An 18,345-nucleotide genomic window follows, 5' to 3' on the forward strand; every position below is an offset into this window, starting at 1 on the left:
CTTATGGAAAAGGTTTCAGTCTTTTTACTTTTATTCATTAAAGACTTCTTAAGCAGTTTAAGGTTTAGTATGGAAGTATGGAAAACTTCAGGGATTAAATCTTTAGTTTTATTCCTGTCAGCTCATGATCATGAAATATGTCCCTCCGGGCTTTTTTAATTAGCAAACCGCCTCTTTGTGTCTTTACAGTCATCCAAGTTGATCCTCTGTAGGTTGCAGTTTAAACATAATGTACCAAAACTGACTTCTTTGTATTTCTTTTAATTTTATAATTTTTTAGTTGTTGAAACTCTTACAAATTCAGAATAAAATGTTTACAAATCCATTTAAAAGTGTCTTTTATGAAAATTAAATCCTGCTGTTCATTGAACACAAGATTGTTTAGTCTTACTTTACATTCACCACAGCGATTTTATGTTTCAAAATGTTTTTAGGTCTTTATATGGAAGATATATTTTACCATAGAGCACTGAGATTTATCATAGGATGAAATTTCTTCCCCTCCGATGCTCTTTATTTACTAACCTTTACTCCCTCACTTACCTGGTTTCCTACTACCACTGTATTTATTATTTGAAAAGAGCAGCTTAAGCTTCTCTTCACCTTTTATTTAAGGTTAGTTCTCCTTCTATGTGTAGATATTTGAGAAATGTTCTTAAAAAACCTCAACAAATCTCATATGTGTGCAGTGTAACTTAGTGGGAGGATATGAAACACAGTGTAGGAAAAAGTGAACAGTGTGCCTTTAGTTAGAATTAATTAAAATCGGAGGCCCATTTATCAATAAGAGTTATCTACTGTATATAAATAGAAAATAATTTAATTTCTTCGTTTACTGCAGGGTTTCTTTGAGGATGAGGACGGAAAGGAATACATCTACAAGGAGCCAAAGTTTACCCCCCTCTCTGAAATCTCCCAGAGGCTTCTGAAGCTCTACTCTGACAAGTTTGGCCCCGAAAACGTCAAGATCATTCAGGATTCTGGCAAGGTGGAACTGAGGACTAAGCAAACCTACTTAGCGAACTTTATGCACTTATTGCAGCTTTATCAGGGTTCCTAGAAGCCTGATAAGGAAGAGGATGTGTGATTTAAGATTAAAAAAAAGTGGGACACAATTATATAAACAAGTTTGAGGTAATTGTGTTGTTACTATGTATGTTGGGAAAAGTAAACACAAACATCTAAGTTACCTTTCAACTTAAGCTAATAACAAATCTTATATAAGTTGCTTCAGGATGCTGATTGTTTGGGCCTTTTGCTACTTCCAAACAAACGCTCATTTCATCTCTTTCTCAATTAGTCCTTTTGTGCTTTTATATGGCTTTTTCAAGTATAAAAGGGAAAAAAAAATAAAAAATTTCAAGAGATTTTTGTTGCATTTACTTACGAGTTACTGTAAAGAACTGTGGTTGTGTTGCTTGGGAAGAACATAGGTGCAAAATTGTTTGTTTGGGTTTGTGAGCACTAAGCGTTAAACCAAACTACCGGTAGCTACATTTATGTTTAAAAAATGGCTAAAACCTCGTTTCTCGCTTTTGCACCCACAGGTCAACCCTAAAGACCTGGATTCCAAGTATGCCTACATCCAGGTGACTCATGTTACGCCTTACCTGGACGACAAGGAGCTGGACGACCGAAAGACTGACTTTGAGAAAAGCCACAACATCCGGCGCTTCGTGTTCGAGACGCCGTTCACCGTTTCGGGCAAGAAGCAGGGGGGAGTGGAGGAGCAGTGCAAAAGACGCACAATACTAACCAGTAGGTTCTGCTGGGGTCACTTTTTGTTGATGATGATGCAGCATTGTTCTAGGCCAGCGCTGCTTATCGGTGTAACATTGGAATCAGATGTCAGCAACAAGTTCCTTGTTGTTGTTGTTGATTATAAAGTGCCACTTGTCTGCCAACCTCTGTAAATCTAATCAGATACGGTGAGGTGGGGTTTATTACTCTTCTATCCATTGCATCTCAAGGTTCAGTTGTTATCTAGCTCTGCAAATAACCATGTTTTCTCTTCATGACTCGACTATTTTGTGACTATTTAAATTTAATTAGCACAGTTCAATATCCTGTAGTAATACTGCCGTACAGATGAGAGAAGCGCCGCTATGTATGAGGGGTTAACAGTGCCTGAGGTAGTAGTTTTTTAAAAAATGTCCTGTTTTTTCTCATCCGCCCAGCAACCCACTGTTTCCCTTACGTTAAGAAGCGAATCGCAGTCATGTACCAGCACCAGAGCGACCTGAGCCCCATAGAGGTGGCCATAGACGAGATGAGCGCCAAGGTGGCCGAGCTGCGGCTGCTGTGCTCAGCGTCCGAGGTGGACATGATCCGCCTGCAGCTCAAGCTGCAGGGCAGCATCAGTGTTCAGGTACGGCAGAAAAGGCTCAGTCATGCTGAAAGGGGAAAAACAACCCATAAATCATTTGACCTTGGTTGTTTTGCAGGTCAACGCGGGCCCTCTGGCATATGCTAGAGCCTTTTTAGATGACAGCAGTGCCAAAAAATATCCGGACAACAAAGTCAAACAGCTAAAAGAAGTCTTCAGGTACAGATTCTTGGAAAAACTTAAATCGAACTGTTGACATTATATTATGTACAGAGAGAGGAGGAGGATTTCTTTTTAGCAAATCTACTTTTGATCAGTGGTGGCACCCATAGCTATTTGTTCCCCTTTACTCTGAATTGTGGTTGTTATTATGAGGTTGGAGAAAATTACTTAAAACGTTCTGCACACTCCCCTAAATCCACCAACCTTATGGAGCAAAAACAGTCTTCAGCAGGTTCAAAAAGATGCTAAGAGTTGATAGAAAAAATGGAGGAGAAACACAAATGCTTTTTTTGTATCCCTTTGAGGCCTTTTTGGTGAAAAGTGCATTATAAATTAAATGAATTATTATTATTATTACTATTATTTGATGATATTAAAATAAGGTTATATAAACTAGGTGTTCTTCCTGCTACTGTTCAGATGGTCCTTTTATAGTCTAAATAGAATTCCAGCAGTGGGTGTAATGAGCAGAAATAAACAGATGTGTCACCATCTGCTGGCGGTAAAAGAATTACATGACGTCCTGCAATGCCTCGCAGCACAGGCTTAACTTTCTGAAGGACTGGGGTGGACATGTCCCCACCAATAATTTCCGCTTTTTTTCCTCTCATTTACTTTAGCCAAAGGTAACAGAGTTGGGCACAGCTATCTGTGTTCAGAGCGTTTTAAGTTCATTTTTTTATTTTTCCTCTCTTGCGCTGCTCCCTTGTCCAGCCTCTTGGTGTGACATCATCGGATCTGTCGCTTTGAGACATCTGATTTGCGGTCGCATTTCAAGTAAAAGTTTTTTTATTTAGAGATGCCACTAAAAAATCTGTTTGTTAGACATACAGAGCTTTTTCAGCTAAAAATAAATAAAACAGATTGTAAGTTTATACAAGTTAGTATTATAATGTAAGAAGCTGCAGAAAACATAGTTTAAATGTTGTGTTCTACTTTGCTACTTAAGAAAATCTTGGCTTCTCAGAGGGCCATGACTTCCTGTTACAGGTTAAAATGTTTTCTTATTGCACAGATAGAATCAGAGTGCAGAACTTCTACATATCTTGAAATTTCTTTTCTGGCATCATTATATTAGTGAAGAGGTTCATAAATCTTTTCAAACAGCACAGAGAGAAGTAAGGAGAGTTGCAGATTTAAAGATGAAACAGATTTACTGGGATATGCAACACGCAATAAAATATATCCCCAAGTTTACCAGAAGGTTTACAAGAAAAAAAATGCTATGCTATATTTAAAGTGCAGCATATCCATATATTTTTCTGGATGGATGGAATTGAAATTGTACTTCTAGGGATGCATGATATATCGATTTGGACTCTGGAATCAACTTTTATTTCTTATTATTTCATACAACAATTCCTCGTCCCTATATATATATATATATATATATGTATATATAATGCACTAAAAGGCATCTTTTTAACTATCTATAAATATAAATATTAGTGTATTATAGTTCTCCTGTGTTCTAAACAATAGGAAAGCATTCAATAAATATATGTCTCATTTTTGGAAAATACAAAAACCTAATGAAAGCGTTCAGGTCGAGCCCCCACCCTTAGAGTGCCCCCACCAACTTTCATTATAAAGCTACACCCTTGCCTCGCAGTAAAGCTGCCGTTCAGCGTGGATGAAGACAACCCAAGTTCTAGTTAATCCTAACAGAATAAAGGACAAAATAAAATATTTTCTTACTAAACGCAAACAGGGACTCTTCATCAAGCTTAGAAAGTCACAGGCTAAAACCCTCTGATGGGAATAAAAGCAAATTAAACATAGAAAGCTGCTTCCCTGTTAGTGCATCATTTTAGATCTGAATTTAATCTGAATTTGAATCTGGATTCTATCAGCTGTTAATTTCAATCCATTAATCTATATATAATGTTTGTACTATAAAAAAAGTTAACTTAGCATTGCTGCTATTAGTGTCAGTGATAGTAAGGATGTGTTCTCACGCATTGATCAGCTTCACAGCAACAGCTGAATCCCTCTGTGATTCAAGCTATAATCTGAGAAATTTCTTATTACTCTTGGAATTAATTAAATATATCTTTTGCACATTTTCACACAGCTTGGATATTTCTTTATTATTTTTAAAGCTTTGCTGGGAGATCCACAGTCGCTCCCCTCCATTGAATCCCTTGTTTACCGAGTCTTAAATACACAGAAGCGTTTATTTAATGCAAACTGGGCAAAAAACATATAATAAAAGACCAAAAATATAACTTATACACCAGTATGTAATAAATGTAGTAAAACAAAACAAAGTTTTTCACATTATTTGTGCAAATTTAAGAATTCATTTCTTTCCACCTCCCAATTTTGCCCTATTCTGTATTGATTTTGCATAGAAAAAAAATAACAGATGAAATCAATGCATTTGTTCTCAAATTTGTAGGCAGTTTGTGGACACCTGCGGCCATGCACTGGGTGTGAATGAACGCCTGATTAAAGAAGACCAGCAGGAGTATCACGATGAGATGAAGGCTAACTACAGGGACATGATCAGAGAGCTGTCCAGCATCATGCACGAACAGGTAGGGATTATCATCTTAGAAGATGCCCTATGCAATATAATTATTAGTCCGATTTTCAGCAAAACAGTCGTGCTTTGGTTTGAATCATCCAACAATAAGGATGCTTCTATCCGTCCATTTTAGTTGCTACTAAAGCACATGACGTACCTTAACATAGAGCTACTTTCTGCTGGGAACTTTACTTACTAACCATGTCTTTCTTCTGCTCTCCTCTTGCCGCCGCTGAGAAGATTGGATGGTAATGCTGTCATTTCATAAATACTTTTGAATGCAAAAGAATGAAAAAGTGTTTTTTTTAATTCCCCTCCAACAACGAGACGAGATGATGTGTATTTGCAGCATGATTTAGTTAATTAGGCTGTGATTTAAATTAAGCGAGTGTATGAAGATATGATTTTTATTTTTTTAATCGGGTCCCAGAATGAATTAAAATTCCTGTGCTGTGTTTCTTTGTGTGCGTTTAAGCCACGTCTGTTTTTAACAATGATTCATTCAGCCTGCATGCATCTCTTTGCCGCTATGTTGTGGTGTTTACCTGCATGAGCATGCCTTGCATTGTTATTCGACTAAGCTTAAGTTCTATAGAGCCTTCAATAATACTGTGTGCTTTGTTTTTGGCACAACTTTTTTCTAAGCCATTCATAAAAAAAATACCATTTATCTTCGTTTGGGTCAGGTATTAGATTTTATATGTTTGAGTTGAGGAATTCATTTTCCAAATTCTTAATAATCCCTCGTACCAATTATCTAAAAGTATCTGATGGAAATCTTTCATAATGAAAGCGAAATCTATTCTAAAAACCTCACAAATTGAGGCGGTTCATCAGAACAGGCACTGAAATGAAACCGACTACAATAGATTGGTTTCCATTTTTTAACCAATCAGCATCTTAATGCATTTGCATTTGACTGTATTTAGTTATTTGATTACCCTGTGATTAATTATTGATTTAACATTTGAAATTGAAATTCTACATAAAGGTAAACTGAAAAAATTAATCAAAAGCATAGTTTATTTTAACTTTTGTGCATTAATCATAAAAATAAAGAACTTAATTTGAACTTTTCATGAAAAATACTTCTAATTTTAGATTTAAGGTTCAATTTTAATCTGAAATGTGAAGTATGGCATAATTTGAATCCAATCTTGAATTTCTATGCTATTATTTTAATTCTTTTTTTTTTTATTAAAATTTAAAATAAAAGGATTCAGAAGAAATTTTTTTTCTGTTTACATTTTATTTGAAATGTCTAAGGTTTGAGTTGGTATTTTTAAGTTTTGAATTTGCTTTTTATCTATGAAATACAATTTTACATCCTGTGAATTTTAGTTAAAATCTGAACTAGAGCAGAATTTCAATTTAAAAATTTTATTTTAAACTTTAAACTTTAAATTCATCATTTTGTTTACTTTCTATGTAAAGTTGAGGACCACTTTTATTGCCCGAATAGTCAAAGCAATTTAATTTAGGAGAGAATTCAAAATTGAAAAGCACTTATATCTACAGCATATCGCCTAATTTGGATGTTAAATTGATAAATAATTTCAAAAATCCCACTAAAATGTAATGAATTGAAACATCTACTTTTTCTAGATCTACCCTGTGGATGATGGTACCAGGAGTGCTCTCTCTGACTCTATGGGTATCTTTAACGCCATCAGTGGCACACCCGGCACCAACACACACGCCTCAACCACCATCCTCTGAGTCGGCCTCCGTCACCGCCAGCCATCCGATTGACGTCCCAACGCGTTAATGTGGGAAAATTTACAGATGCATTATTTCCGTCCATGTGTCCAGCAAAAAAAAATATACATCTATTCTAGTTCTCTTTCTTGTTTCCTATGGAGACTTTATTTCTTGTTGCGTTTTACTTTAAAAGAGCTCCTGTTGCATTTTGCAAGTGGGAAACTGTGACTGAAAACCGACGTACGGAGAACTGGAGTATTTTTTAGGTTCATGGTGATTACAGCTTTACAAAAACTACATCTATTAGTGATCATGTACAGTATTTTTTGAAATACTTTTTTAGAAAAAGATTTTCCATCAAGACCCTCGTAGAGCAGATACATTTTGTATTTAATTTTTTAAAATAAATCAGTTTTCTATTTTAGGCCCATGGAGCTGTGTATAAGCTCTCTAAAGCCACGTGAATCACAATATTTGGACCTATTTTGTTTTATATTATGTCTCCTGGTTACCAAGGAAACCTACAGGACAAAAGGACATTTTTGCCAAAGATGGAGGAAGATCATCACCAGGACAAGGGTTTGCAAATTTGAATTCAGCTACTTCTTTGTCTGTAATATAGATGTGTTTTTATTAGCTGTAAGCTTAAATTAAACGGCAAAAAAAAAGATTTTTACTCAGTGTCTGTAAATATATTAAGGAACTGTGAATAAATAAAACATGGTGTAAATATTTGCTCCCTTTCTTTAAAATATGAAACAGGCTGAACTAAATCAAGCTTTCTGGGATTTTGCAAAGATACAGACGTTTTAGTTTTATGCTCCAAGTCGTATGGTAACAGCTTGGAAATGCCCCCATTTATTCCTCTCATGCACAATTGCATCGATACCAATGCTTGGCCTCATCATCTCAACCAGCATCAATGTCTGACCTAACAAATAAAATGCTCCAGTATTACCATAAATACATCTTTAACGTTGTGGACGCCCTTCTTAGACAAACTGAAGCTGCTTTTGTTGCATATCAATCCATTATAACTGGTTTATTTAGTGTTTGTTAAGCCTTTTATCATACTTGTTTCCACGAAAGCAATATACTCTCCTCACATTTTACTCAGCTGAAGTTTGTTGAACCCTTTTAACCCAGTCCAAATCCGATGGAGGTATTGTTTCACAGATAGCGGACATGAAGAAGGAAACATGGTTAAGCATTAAAGGTTTAGTGGAGGATGTTCTTTTTCTGGGTGGATCATCAAAAAAAGTAGTCCCAATAATTGTCAATCATTCTGGTGATATGTTTACATAAAGCCGTCGTACGTCCTTGTCTCCATTTTCACTTACTGGAGACGAGTCTGACATAGTGGAAAAATTGCTAATCTTTTGTAAAATAAGCTTGTATGAGCGATGCAAACTTGCAACTTTTAAACAGAGCGTGCACGAGGAGAAATGGGCTCGTGCACGCTCTTGCATGCATTTAATAGATACATTGTGAGCGGGTACAGGGTTGTGCATGTGCATTTTTTTAAGTGGAGAGCAGTGTTGTATAGTAACAAAGTAAAAAATACTTCATTACTGTACTTAAGTATATTTTGGAGTACTTTATACTTTGCAAGAGTATACATTTTTTTGAGAACTTTCACTTTTACTGCACTACATTTACGAACTTAATTGCATACTTTTACTCTGATGCATTTTCAGTGTTTGGTTTAGTTACTAATTAAAAAAAAAAAAAAAAAACGAGCGAGAGAAACGCAAGTGTTTTGACCCCGCCTACTGACTACAAAGTCAGGTCTTGCCTGGGCTTCTTCATCAACACCAATATTATACGTCTTTTTTGCAAAGCCAGTCTAAATTTATCCTACACTTGGTTGTTTATATTATTTTAAGTGAATTTAACCTTCAAAGTTTACCAAAATGTAAAAAAATGTCAATCAAACTGCATTTACTTTTTACTTATACTTTTCACTACATTACTTGAGTAAATCTATTTTTACAGTAATTCTTATACTTAAGTACATTTCAGATACTTTAAGACTTTAAGTAATATTTTGGAGAAAAGTACTTATACTTTTACTTGACTCTGAGATTTCAGTACTTTATGCAACACTGGTGGAGAGGGCACTCCTCTATACCTTTAACAGTATTTATTTGAGTCATGTTTAACAAATCATTGAGCACAAATCGCACAGGAAGATCTCACTTTTTATTAGGCCCTTGCGTCTTCTGCAATCTCCAGGGGAGGAACCCCCTGAAAAAGAGCAGAGAGTTTCTGCCGTCTTTCCTTTTTTATCTAAAAGTCATTCAGTATGTCTCCCCCCCAGTCAGCATTGTTGGCCTCCTCAAACAGCCTCCAGTATTATCATCTAAAGTAAAGCTGGAGTCGCTCTGACCAACATATGTCAGCTTAAGAATGCCCATTTTGGTTGACCCACACAGAAGAGTGAACAGATATAAAAATAAACAGATGTAGCAGTTATTTAAAACAGAAAATAAAGTAAAAGGAAATTCATCTTCAACAAGTTTTAAAGTGATGTAACGTGTTTGACTGAATCCAGCAAGTCGATTTGCATCTCTTATTACTCCATCAAATGTCTCAGACATTTGAATTGAGAAAGCTTCCTGGAGAGGAAGCGAAACGTCTTCAAATCTTGGAAACCAAGTCCAGTGGATTGTTTTTTAAACTTTTACGGAATGACTATGACCTGGATGACTGAGAATCTTCATCAGCACATTGCTCCACCAAACTCTGACCCTAAAAACTAGCCAGCAAGAGACCGACGACCCTCTAAAAACACGTAATTACATGACGCTATATTTATTTATGCACATTACATTCATTTATTAATTTTTTATTTTTATTGAAGTATGTGATTCATCTTGTTTTATTATTCAATGGGACATTCTTTCAATTCTGTATTTTACAAATTAATGATTTATTCAATATTTCTATTTATTTATTAATACTATAAGTTAATGTTACATCTACATATTTCCTGTTACATGCATTTATTTCTTGGAAATGGCACATTTATATATTTCATCATATAACTTTGCCCCCCATGTACCTCACGGATCACTCAATGATGGTAAAAACCATCCAGTTTGAGAAGGCCGCCTAATGAATCAGCCTGGTTCTGCTGGAGGTTTCTTCCTGTTAAGAGGGAGTTTTTCCTCTCCACTGTCGCTACAAGCATGCTTAGTGTGAGGGATTGCATTCACGTCAATGAGTCAAAGCAATCAACTGGTTCTCCTTAGATAGAAAACTTTGTATCAATTTGACTGCATGATCTGGTTGAACTGTAAAGTGCCTTGAGATGACGTGTTGTGAATTTGGCGCTATATAAATAAACAGAACTTAATTGAATGAATCAGATAAAGCATAAATTCTGCAAAGAAATGTAGCCTCTTTGGCAACAAACTATTGCTGAATGACAATTCAGATCAAATGTTGAAGAACAGTGAATAAATTGGACATCAGAGATGTTTCGTACTGTTGTGTAACTGATTTTTAGCCCTGCGCTGAGGCTAACCGGAGCTGCTAGAGCATGTCACCGACTCGCTGATCAGGAGGAGAGGGAAATCAGGAAGCTGACTACTATAAAGCTCCGCAGCGCTGTGCAGAACGACCAGCTATTTCTGCTTGTTTCTGTGCTGCACCCCCTCCTCTCTCTCTCTCCTAAAACCCACACAAACAAACACACCAATGTCACTGTGGCTGGGATCTGGGCTGCTGCACATCATGTGTCTGTTGTGAGTCTTTAATTATATGTTTTTAGTGTAATTATGTTGACATACTGTAACTTTAAATGTGGTTTCCCCACTCTTGTCAGTGTGGCAGAATAGGGAAGTTCTAAATACCTCATTAGTAGATATTCACTTTAATTTAGGCAGACTTAGATTCTTTTTATTTTATGTTGTTAACAGAAACCATAATAAGCAAAAAATGTTACATTATGGCATTCAAGCTTCATTAGCTTAAACATGGCATTCCCTATGATGAAACATGGTGGTGGTGGCATCATGCTGTGAGGATTGTTGATGGGAAAAAGATGGATGGAGCCAAGCAGACTTAGACAAACTTTATAGTCGAAATTAAACCAAATTACGTTGCTAACATTTTACAACTGTAAACTGAGCAGCTTACAACTGTGAAATTAAACATTACCGTTATAAAGTTTAGCAGAGATTCTCATGTTAATACTGTAGTAGGAAAAAAGGAAAACCAATTTGAAAAATAATGGTGCAAGAGGGCATTACTATGGAAAGGTTCAGTGCAATGCAAAATAAATATGGTGCAAAATACAGTAAGTAATAATATTAATGATAATAATTAAACTTTATTGATTTCACATTGGAGAAACGTTCCTCTGCATTTAACCCATCCCCTTTGGCAGCAGTGAAGTAAGGAGGAACGCTGGAGGAAAAACCTTATAGGTCAGAGAATCGGCTTCCGTGACGACACAAACCTACTGTGCCTTTAAATTTTAACCCCAAAAATATACTGAATGGATTTTAATTTATTAAGCCAATTACAAATAAAGATTTTACCTGTTTTATTTTATTAATAAAGATCTAAAAATGTGGCTTTTATATGTGTTCAGCTGAACATGGTGTTGGCAGGATCATGCTGTGTGCCTCCTTTTCTTCAACAGGGAGAGAAAATCTAGATTAAACCAACGCAGTCTCACATATCACTGCTTATTTTAGAATATTTATGTTCCAATTAATTGCTTAATTCCATCCATCCAGCCTATGTCCAGCAGTCTGTGGGCGAGAGGCAGGGTGAGGACACAGAGAGAACCCAAACATATACAGGGACAACATGCAAACTCCATGCAGAAAGAACCCGGGCCGGGAACTGAACCCAGAACCTTCTTTCTGCAAGGCAAACAGCGTCACCTAGTGCATCACTACACCTGGCTGAGTGAAAAGGAGGAAGAAAAACCAGCTTGCGTTTTTACTTTAAGACCTGGATTATCCACCTCTGATCATGATTCATAGGTTGTTTTTCAGAAGATCTGCTCATTCTTTTTAGCTCAGCCTCCTCCTGTCCACACATCGCTTCTAAAAAGCATTTGCTTTGATCTTTTGCATACCCAGTTGTAATGTTATCAAATGGGAATTTTAAAAGCTTTTACATTCACAATGTTGTAGAAAAGCAGAGGATCATTTTAAATACATTTTGTAAGCTTTTGGTGTTGTATAGCGGTTTGTGCTCCTATTTACACACACACAGACAGTTTTTTGTATCTAATGGCACACAGATTACTGCCATTATTATCTCTCATGACTGAGACCCCTAATCTACAAAGCAAGATCACTTTATGGATGTTGAGTTCCTTGAGTCATAAAGTAATCCCCAACAGAAACATATGGCTTTGATAAAGGTGGTGGTGGGGGGGGATGTGGTGCTGGGTCCACAGTCCACCATCAGTGGGCGTTCCAGCAGATCCAGAGGAGGTTAGATTAGGAGCGAGGAGGGTTTGGATTTAATCGTTGTGTCTTGGATCTTGGACCATTCATCTCTGCCTCCCTTTTCTTTCTGAAAGATTTGCTTGATTTGGGAACCTGAAGGGGAAACAAGCCGCAGCCATGGGAGGTGAGAAGCATCCACAAACTTTCTTTACCTGTTAAAGAAACCTTTTTTTTTTGTCCCACACTAAAGCCTTTCTTTATAAGCAAAAGCATAACAAATCTCATTAAACCCTGTTGCTATTTTTTCTGCAGATAAAGAGAAGAAGAGCAAGAAAAAAAGTGTAAGCTCCAGTTTCCAACCTCATCCCAGTTGCTCTGACGGTCCCCACCTCACTTTACTCTTCTTTTAAACAGGTGACAGTGTTCGGCTACCCGCTCAGCATCTTTTTTATCGTGGTCAACGAGTTCTGCGAGCGCTTCTCCTACTATGGCATGCGAGGTGGGTCAACATGCACTCATACATCTAATATTGCTTTTAATCATTTCTATATTGTGTGAAGAACTTGTGGTTTTAGATGCTTTTAGATTAATTATTTGGGATCTACTTAAAAAAGTATATCAAACATAAATTACTCTTGAATGTGAAGAGAAAATGATGTGCTGTGCATTAATGCTCAGACCGCTTTATAATAATAATAATAATAATAATAAATCCAATTTGTACCGCACTTTTCATTAAGAAAAATCTCAAAGTGCTACACAGTGCAAATAAAATCAAAGATAAAAATCAACATCATAAAAATCATGTGGGGGCAGAATAGGCTTGCTTAAATAAAAAAGTCTTCAAGCCTCTTTTAAAATCAATCAATCTTAAAATCAAAATCAATCAATCTTTTAAAAGCTTTACTCTGATGCTTCCAAAATCCTGTGCACCCATTACCTCCATTTATCCCTTAATTGAATGTATTTTCAGCATCAAAAGATCTGTTTTCAGAAGTTCCCCATTGTGGGACAATAAAGGGATTTTCTATTCACATAAAACTTTCTTATAAAGAAATAGAATATGCAACTGACTGCATTGCTGTGTGAGGATAGTTTACTGCCTGATTGATTCAAAGGATTATTTCATACCAGCTTATAATGGATTATTATTATGGATTATTTTCATTCCAGATTTACTGTAAAGCAACTAAATTGTATGTTTTATTCAGAGAATATATCTATATAAATATATATATATAGTGAAGTCTGCAGGTACAGGTCATTTTATGTAAAATCTCCTTCATCTGGGCTTAAGTTAGGTGGTAAAAAGAACAGTGATGAACCACTTTTTGCTGTCAGATAAAATCTTTATATATAATTTTACATTTTATAGTTAGAATGTTGCAAAATGTGAAAAATTCCAGGGGGCGTTTGAATACTTTTTGCACGACTGGTGGAATAAAATTGAATTATTACATGTTTTCTTTCCCAAACTTGTATATTTATGTTGCAATGCCAGACTTTCAGAGTAAAAGCATGAGTAATCTAAATAAAGCTGGTATAATCTGCATTATTTTTGGCTGCAGTTTGGTCAGTGAAGGGAGTAAAGCTGCTCATAATGTCTTTTCATCTCCATCTTCAATGTAGCTGTGCTGGTGTTGTACTTCAAGTACTTCCTGAAGTGGGACGATGACTTCTCCACAACCATCTACCACACCTTTGTGGCTCTCTGCTACCTGACTCCCATCATGGGGGCCATTGTTGCCGACTCATGGCTCGGAAAGTTCAAGTGAGTCTCCTGACGATTTCTTATTCCAGGGGTTTTTTTGTATCCTGCTGCATACGTGTAAAGTTCAGTTTAGTTAACCTTGGTTAAGTTCAGGTAAATTGTATCCAATTCATTTCTTATTAGTTTTAATTTAACCGGGTTTTAGTTCAGCTTGTTGCAGTTCAGGTCATTTCATTCCATTTGCATTTACTATAAAAATTAAATGAAATAAATTCCATATCTATTCAGTTGATTAGATTTAAAATAGCTCATGGTTTAACTTTAAACCACTTAAGTTTCATGCTGTCAACGTTAATTAAGTTCAGTTCAATAAATTCAGTTCAGTGAAGTTTAATTAAACTAATTTAGATTCAGTTCAGTTTGGGTAAATGGGATCTATTTTTATGTAGTGCATTCTTATAATGTTGAATTCAAATTAAGGTTTATTTTTGTTATATATAATTATTTTAAATGCAAACCTATTGAGTTAAATTGAGTCTATGTGAGTACTTCGAGTTTATATTAATCCACCTTAACCAGAGTTACATTCTAGTCATTTAATTCATTTCATTTAAGGTGGATTCATTTCAGTTTAATTCGATTTGTTCTGATTTATTTTAGTTTAATTCAGTTTGGTTTAGTGAAATTCTGTGAATTTAGTCGTATCATTACATTCCGTCTCCATCCTTCTGCACAGGACCATTATTTACCTGTCCATTGTTTACGCGGTGGGGCAGGTCATCATGGCCATCAGCGCCATTCATGACATCACAGATAGAAACAAGGATGGCACCCCTGACGACATGGCCCTCCACGTGTAAGCTGAACGCAGTCAAGTGACCCACAACAGGCCCAGCATGTGTTTAAAGTGTGTATGCGATGTGCGTTATCTGTTCTATAATCCACAGAGCTCTGTCCATGGTGGGCTTGCTTCTTATTGCACTTGGAACGGGAGGCATCAAACCCTGCGTGGCTGCCTTTGGAGGGGACCAGTTCTCTGAAGAGCAGGTTAAAAATTGCACAGACAAAACAGAGATTTCAACTAATCATTTTATTTCATTCTTACATATTTATCCATTTGGAACAAGGTTCAAAAAGACCCTGACAAAACATTTGGCCCATGTTTGATGCAATTTGTGTGGCAGAATCTAAGAGCAGTAAAGCACGGTGGTGGAACCATCATGGTTTTTCTTCTGTTATTTGTTAAAGCTGTTATTTGTTAAAGCAATCATGTTCAGGCATAAACTGCACAGCTCTACAGGAAGGAAAGGGGTTCTGTGTTACACCGAAGTGTGATATGAACCTAATTACGATATTATAATCATCAACTGTGAATAAACAGATATGGGAGGCAGAAGCTGTGTGTTCAAAAGCTACAAACAGCATTAAAAAATGGGGGGGCAGTCTACAAGTCCGATGGCTGAAGTACGGCAGTGGCAGTATCATGTGGTGGGAATGTTTTGAAGCAGGAGGAACCTTTGCACTTCAGAAAACAGATGTCTTTAAACTTCATGTAGTTGATACTGGGTGATAATGATCAACACTAGAACCTGCATCCTGGCTCACATAAAAAAGACAACAACAGAATGAGCACTTCTAACCCTGCGCCATAAATTCACACAATTTATCAGCGTTTAAAGGAAACATCCACGTAGGCACTAACTTTCCTGTTACGTACAGTCAATCAGCTAACCGTTCCACCTGGTCAGCACCTTCTCTATCTCTGTTTTATCCCTGCCGGTTGTTTATTAACAATTACAGCTCATTTATGAACTTTATTACATGTTCAAGGTGAGCGACCAAGATTGCTCAATGATATAAAGAACCAAAGGAGAGATGGGATAAAAAATCACATGTTGCTGGGGAAAATCAGAATCCTGAATCACTCCAGTCTACATGATAAAGGATTCCTTAGGCCAAATATTAAATGCCACTTTAGCTACAAATATTCTTATGTTTAGACTAACATGAAAAAAGACCCAAAGTTTATCATTCTTGTTCTGCTTGAACATAAACACAAGTATTTTTTTTAGCCAACAGTTTTTCTCTCAATCCTTGCTTGTGATTGGCTCCATTTCTTTTCCCTTTAACTGTCCAGATTCTAGCCTAGTAAACTAGCCCCACCCGCTAGCGGCCAAAATCATTTTTGTCTAGCCTCAATCAATGCCCCAGGCCCTAGAACTGGTGGGCCAATCAAAAACCACTGTGCAGCTATAGTATAGTTTTTATTTATTGACTGTGCAATATTCTGTGCAATATGCTGAATGTGCAGTAAATGTGAATAGAATAGTCATACCACTACCTCACCGTTGTTCCTTACCTACTACACTTTAACGTAAAAGTAAATCCACCTGTTTATAAGCCATCCGGATTGTACATATGTCACCTCAAACCTCTGTGCTACTACCTTGTATTTTCTTATTTCTTATTTTTATTTTGTTTATCATTGTGTGCGATACATGTACACTTGCACCTTAATCCTTATTTATCTTGATATACTGTAGATATATTGTTTATTCTGCACCTTTTTCCTCCTTGTTTGCACCTTTTTTAATCACTATGCCAATATGTGACGAGTGAATTTCTCCACTGTGAGATCAATAAAGCTCATCTAATCTAATCTAAAACGCAGAGATGTATTTTGAGGGTGTGACGACAAAGCTGCGCGACACAAAATTAAGTAGATAGTTTTCCCGTTACAGGTCGTAATTATATACTGATAATGTCAGCTTACCTCGGCTATATTCCGCGGAAGAGCCTCCAATAAATTGGCGTATCTCATTCCAGTCTATTCAACATTGGACTCGTTTGGATTTCCCCAGTGTAATCGAAACGTTCTGTAATCTTTCTGCCACTGACAACGGTTTATTTGAACTTTGGAAAACATGTGTTGAGTGGTGTAGTACACCAGCTACTCGCATGTCTTTTTTGCACAAACTACAACAATAGTCCAACTCCATGATCTCAAGTTATCCACTCCCCCACCGGCTTCCTGTCGCGCTTACTACGTCACAGTCAGTTGCGCTCATTGGTCAGAGCGTTGGCCAATAGGCACAGACATGTTTGAAAGACAACAGGCTCTTCTAATCAACAATCTTCCGATGTCTCATTCATTGGGGCCAGACTAAATTACATTTAATCTCACATTTAGTCCGGTTTATCGGGCTAACCAGATTCCCTATTCAATCAAAAAATATATTCTCAATTAAAAAACACCTTCACTTCAATGAAAAAAGAAGTCAAGGATTTAGTTTTTTTTGTTTAAAGCAACTTTTTTTAATTGAAGTAACACTGTTGTTTTATTGGGCCATATAATGGATAGGATATTTGTGTCTTTTATATTCAATCAAAAAAGACGTTGCTTAACAAAAACAACCCAACATAATAATGCCACCAGCACATCTTCCTATGGGATGACGGAAGCGGTTTGTTTTCCACCATATATAAAACACATGCACCCCACCATCATCATACAGCCACTACCCTGTTTACAAAGTATTCAAATCTAGATCATTGATGATTATTTCAGGCTGATATTTTAGAGGCAGTGCTTGTTCATTGAAATAAAACATTTATGCCAGCTGTCGTGTCCAACAGGAGAAGCAGAGAAGCACCTTCTTTTCCATCTTCTACCTGTCCATCAACGCAGGCAGTCTGCTGTCCACCATCATCACCCCCATCCTCAGAGGCAGGCCCACATTCTTATTTCCGTCACACCTATTGGTCCTATTGGTGTTTGACTGTTTGTTTTGTGGTCTCCAGCTCAGAAATGTGGTATTCACACCCAGCAGCAGTGCTACCCACTGGCCTTTGGAGTCCCCGCTGCTCTCATGGTGGTCGCTCTGAGTAAGGACTTCATTTCACGTGAATATTGTTCATCCGTGAAAACAGCTAAGAATAATTACACGTGTGTTTTGCAGTCGTCTTCATCGTCGGAAGCGGTATGTACATAAAGACGCCTCCGACAGGCAACATCATGGTGAAATTCTTCAAATGCATCTTTGTAAGTGGCAACTTAAACGAAAAAAAAAAACAAACCCAAAAGCTCTGTTTGAAAAACGACATTTACGTTGAAAGGATGTCTTTTTTTTTGCAGTTTGGAATCAAGAACCGGTATCGGCACCGTTCTTCCAAATTCGCCAAAAGAGAACACTGGATGGACTGGGCAGAGGAGAAATACGATGTATGTCGAGAAGCAATAAGGGTTGATAAATGACAGAATGGTCTTAAAAGTATGTTGAAATAATTGTCCCTGCTTTGGTGTAGAAACTCCTGATTGCCCAGGTGAAGATGGTGTTGAAGGTGCTGTTCCTCTACATCCCACTGCCCATGTTCTGGGCTCTCTTTGACCAACAGGTACATGTTTGACCACTGACACATTCTAAATATTGTCAGAAACATC

The 18,345-nt window shown here is 36.8% G+C and overlaps 2 protein-coding genes across 2 annotated transcripts in view; both read left to right on the plus strand.

Annotated features, from left to right (window-relative positions):
* LOC107087324 (dedicator of cytokinesis protein 9-like) overlaps positions 1-7,497 on the plus strand; it is a 63,289-nt gene extending 55,792 nt beyond the window's left edge. The window contains 6 exon segments of the mRNA XM_015378848.1: positions 842-988; positions 1,548-1,758; positions 2,178-2,368; positions 2,445-2,545; positions 4,950-5,088; positions 6,684-7,497. Of these exon segments, the coding sequence (XP_015234334.1) occupies positions 842-988; positions 1,548-1,758; positions 2,178-2,368; positions 2,445-2,545; positions 4,950-5,088; positions 6,684-6,797 (903 nt within the window). The 3' untranslated portion in view covers positions 6,798-7,497.
* A 4,773-nt stretch (positions 7,498-12,270) lies between these two features.
* LOC107087045 (solute carrier family 15 member 1-like) overlaps positions 12,271-18,345 on the plus strand; it is a 10,936-nt gene continuing 4,861 nt past the window's right edge. Inside the window, exons 1-11 of the mRNA XM_015378390.1 lie at positions 12,271-12,377; positions 12,506-12,534; positions 12,608-12,692; positions 13,823-13,964; positions 14,641-14,760; positions 14,852-14,951; positions 17,541-17,631; positions 17,706-17,789; positions 17,864-17,946; positions 18,040-18,126; positions 18,210-18,299. Of these exons, the coding sequence (XP_015233876.1) occupies positions 12,371-12,377; positions 12,506-12,534; positions 12,608-12,692; positions 13,823-13,964; positions 14,641-14,760; positions 14,852-14,951; positions 17,541-17,631; positions 17,706-17,789; positions 17,864-17,946; positions 18,040-18,126; positions 18,210-18,299 (918 nt within the window). The 5' untranslated portion in view covers positions 12,271-12,370. The remainder of the gene's footprint in view (positions 12,378-12,505; positions 12,535-12,607; positions 12,693-13,822; positions 13,965-14,640; positions 14,761-14,851; positions 14,952-17,540; positions 17,632-17,705; positions 17,790-17,863; positions 17,947-18,039; positions 18,127-18,209; positions 18,300-18,345) is intronic.

The sequence above is a fragment of the Cyprinodon variegatus genome, unplaced genomic scaffold, assembly GCF_000732505.1.
Source record: "Cyprinodon variegatus isolate N-32 unplaced genomic scaffold, C_variegatus-1.0 Scaffold9, whole genome shotgun sequence".
NCBI lineage: Eukaryota > Metazoa > Chordata > Actinopteri > Cyprinodontiformes > Cyprinodontidae > Cyprinodon > Cyprinodon variegatus.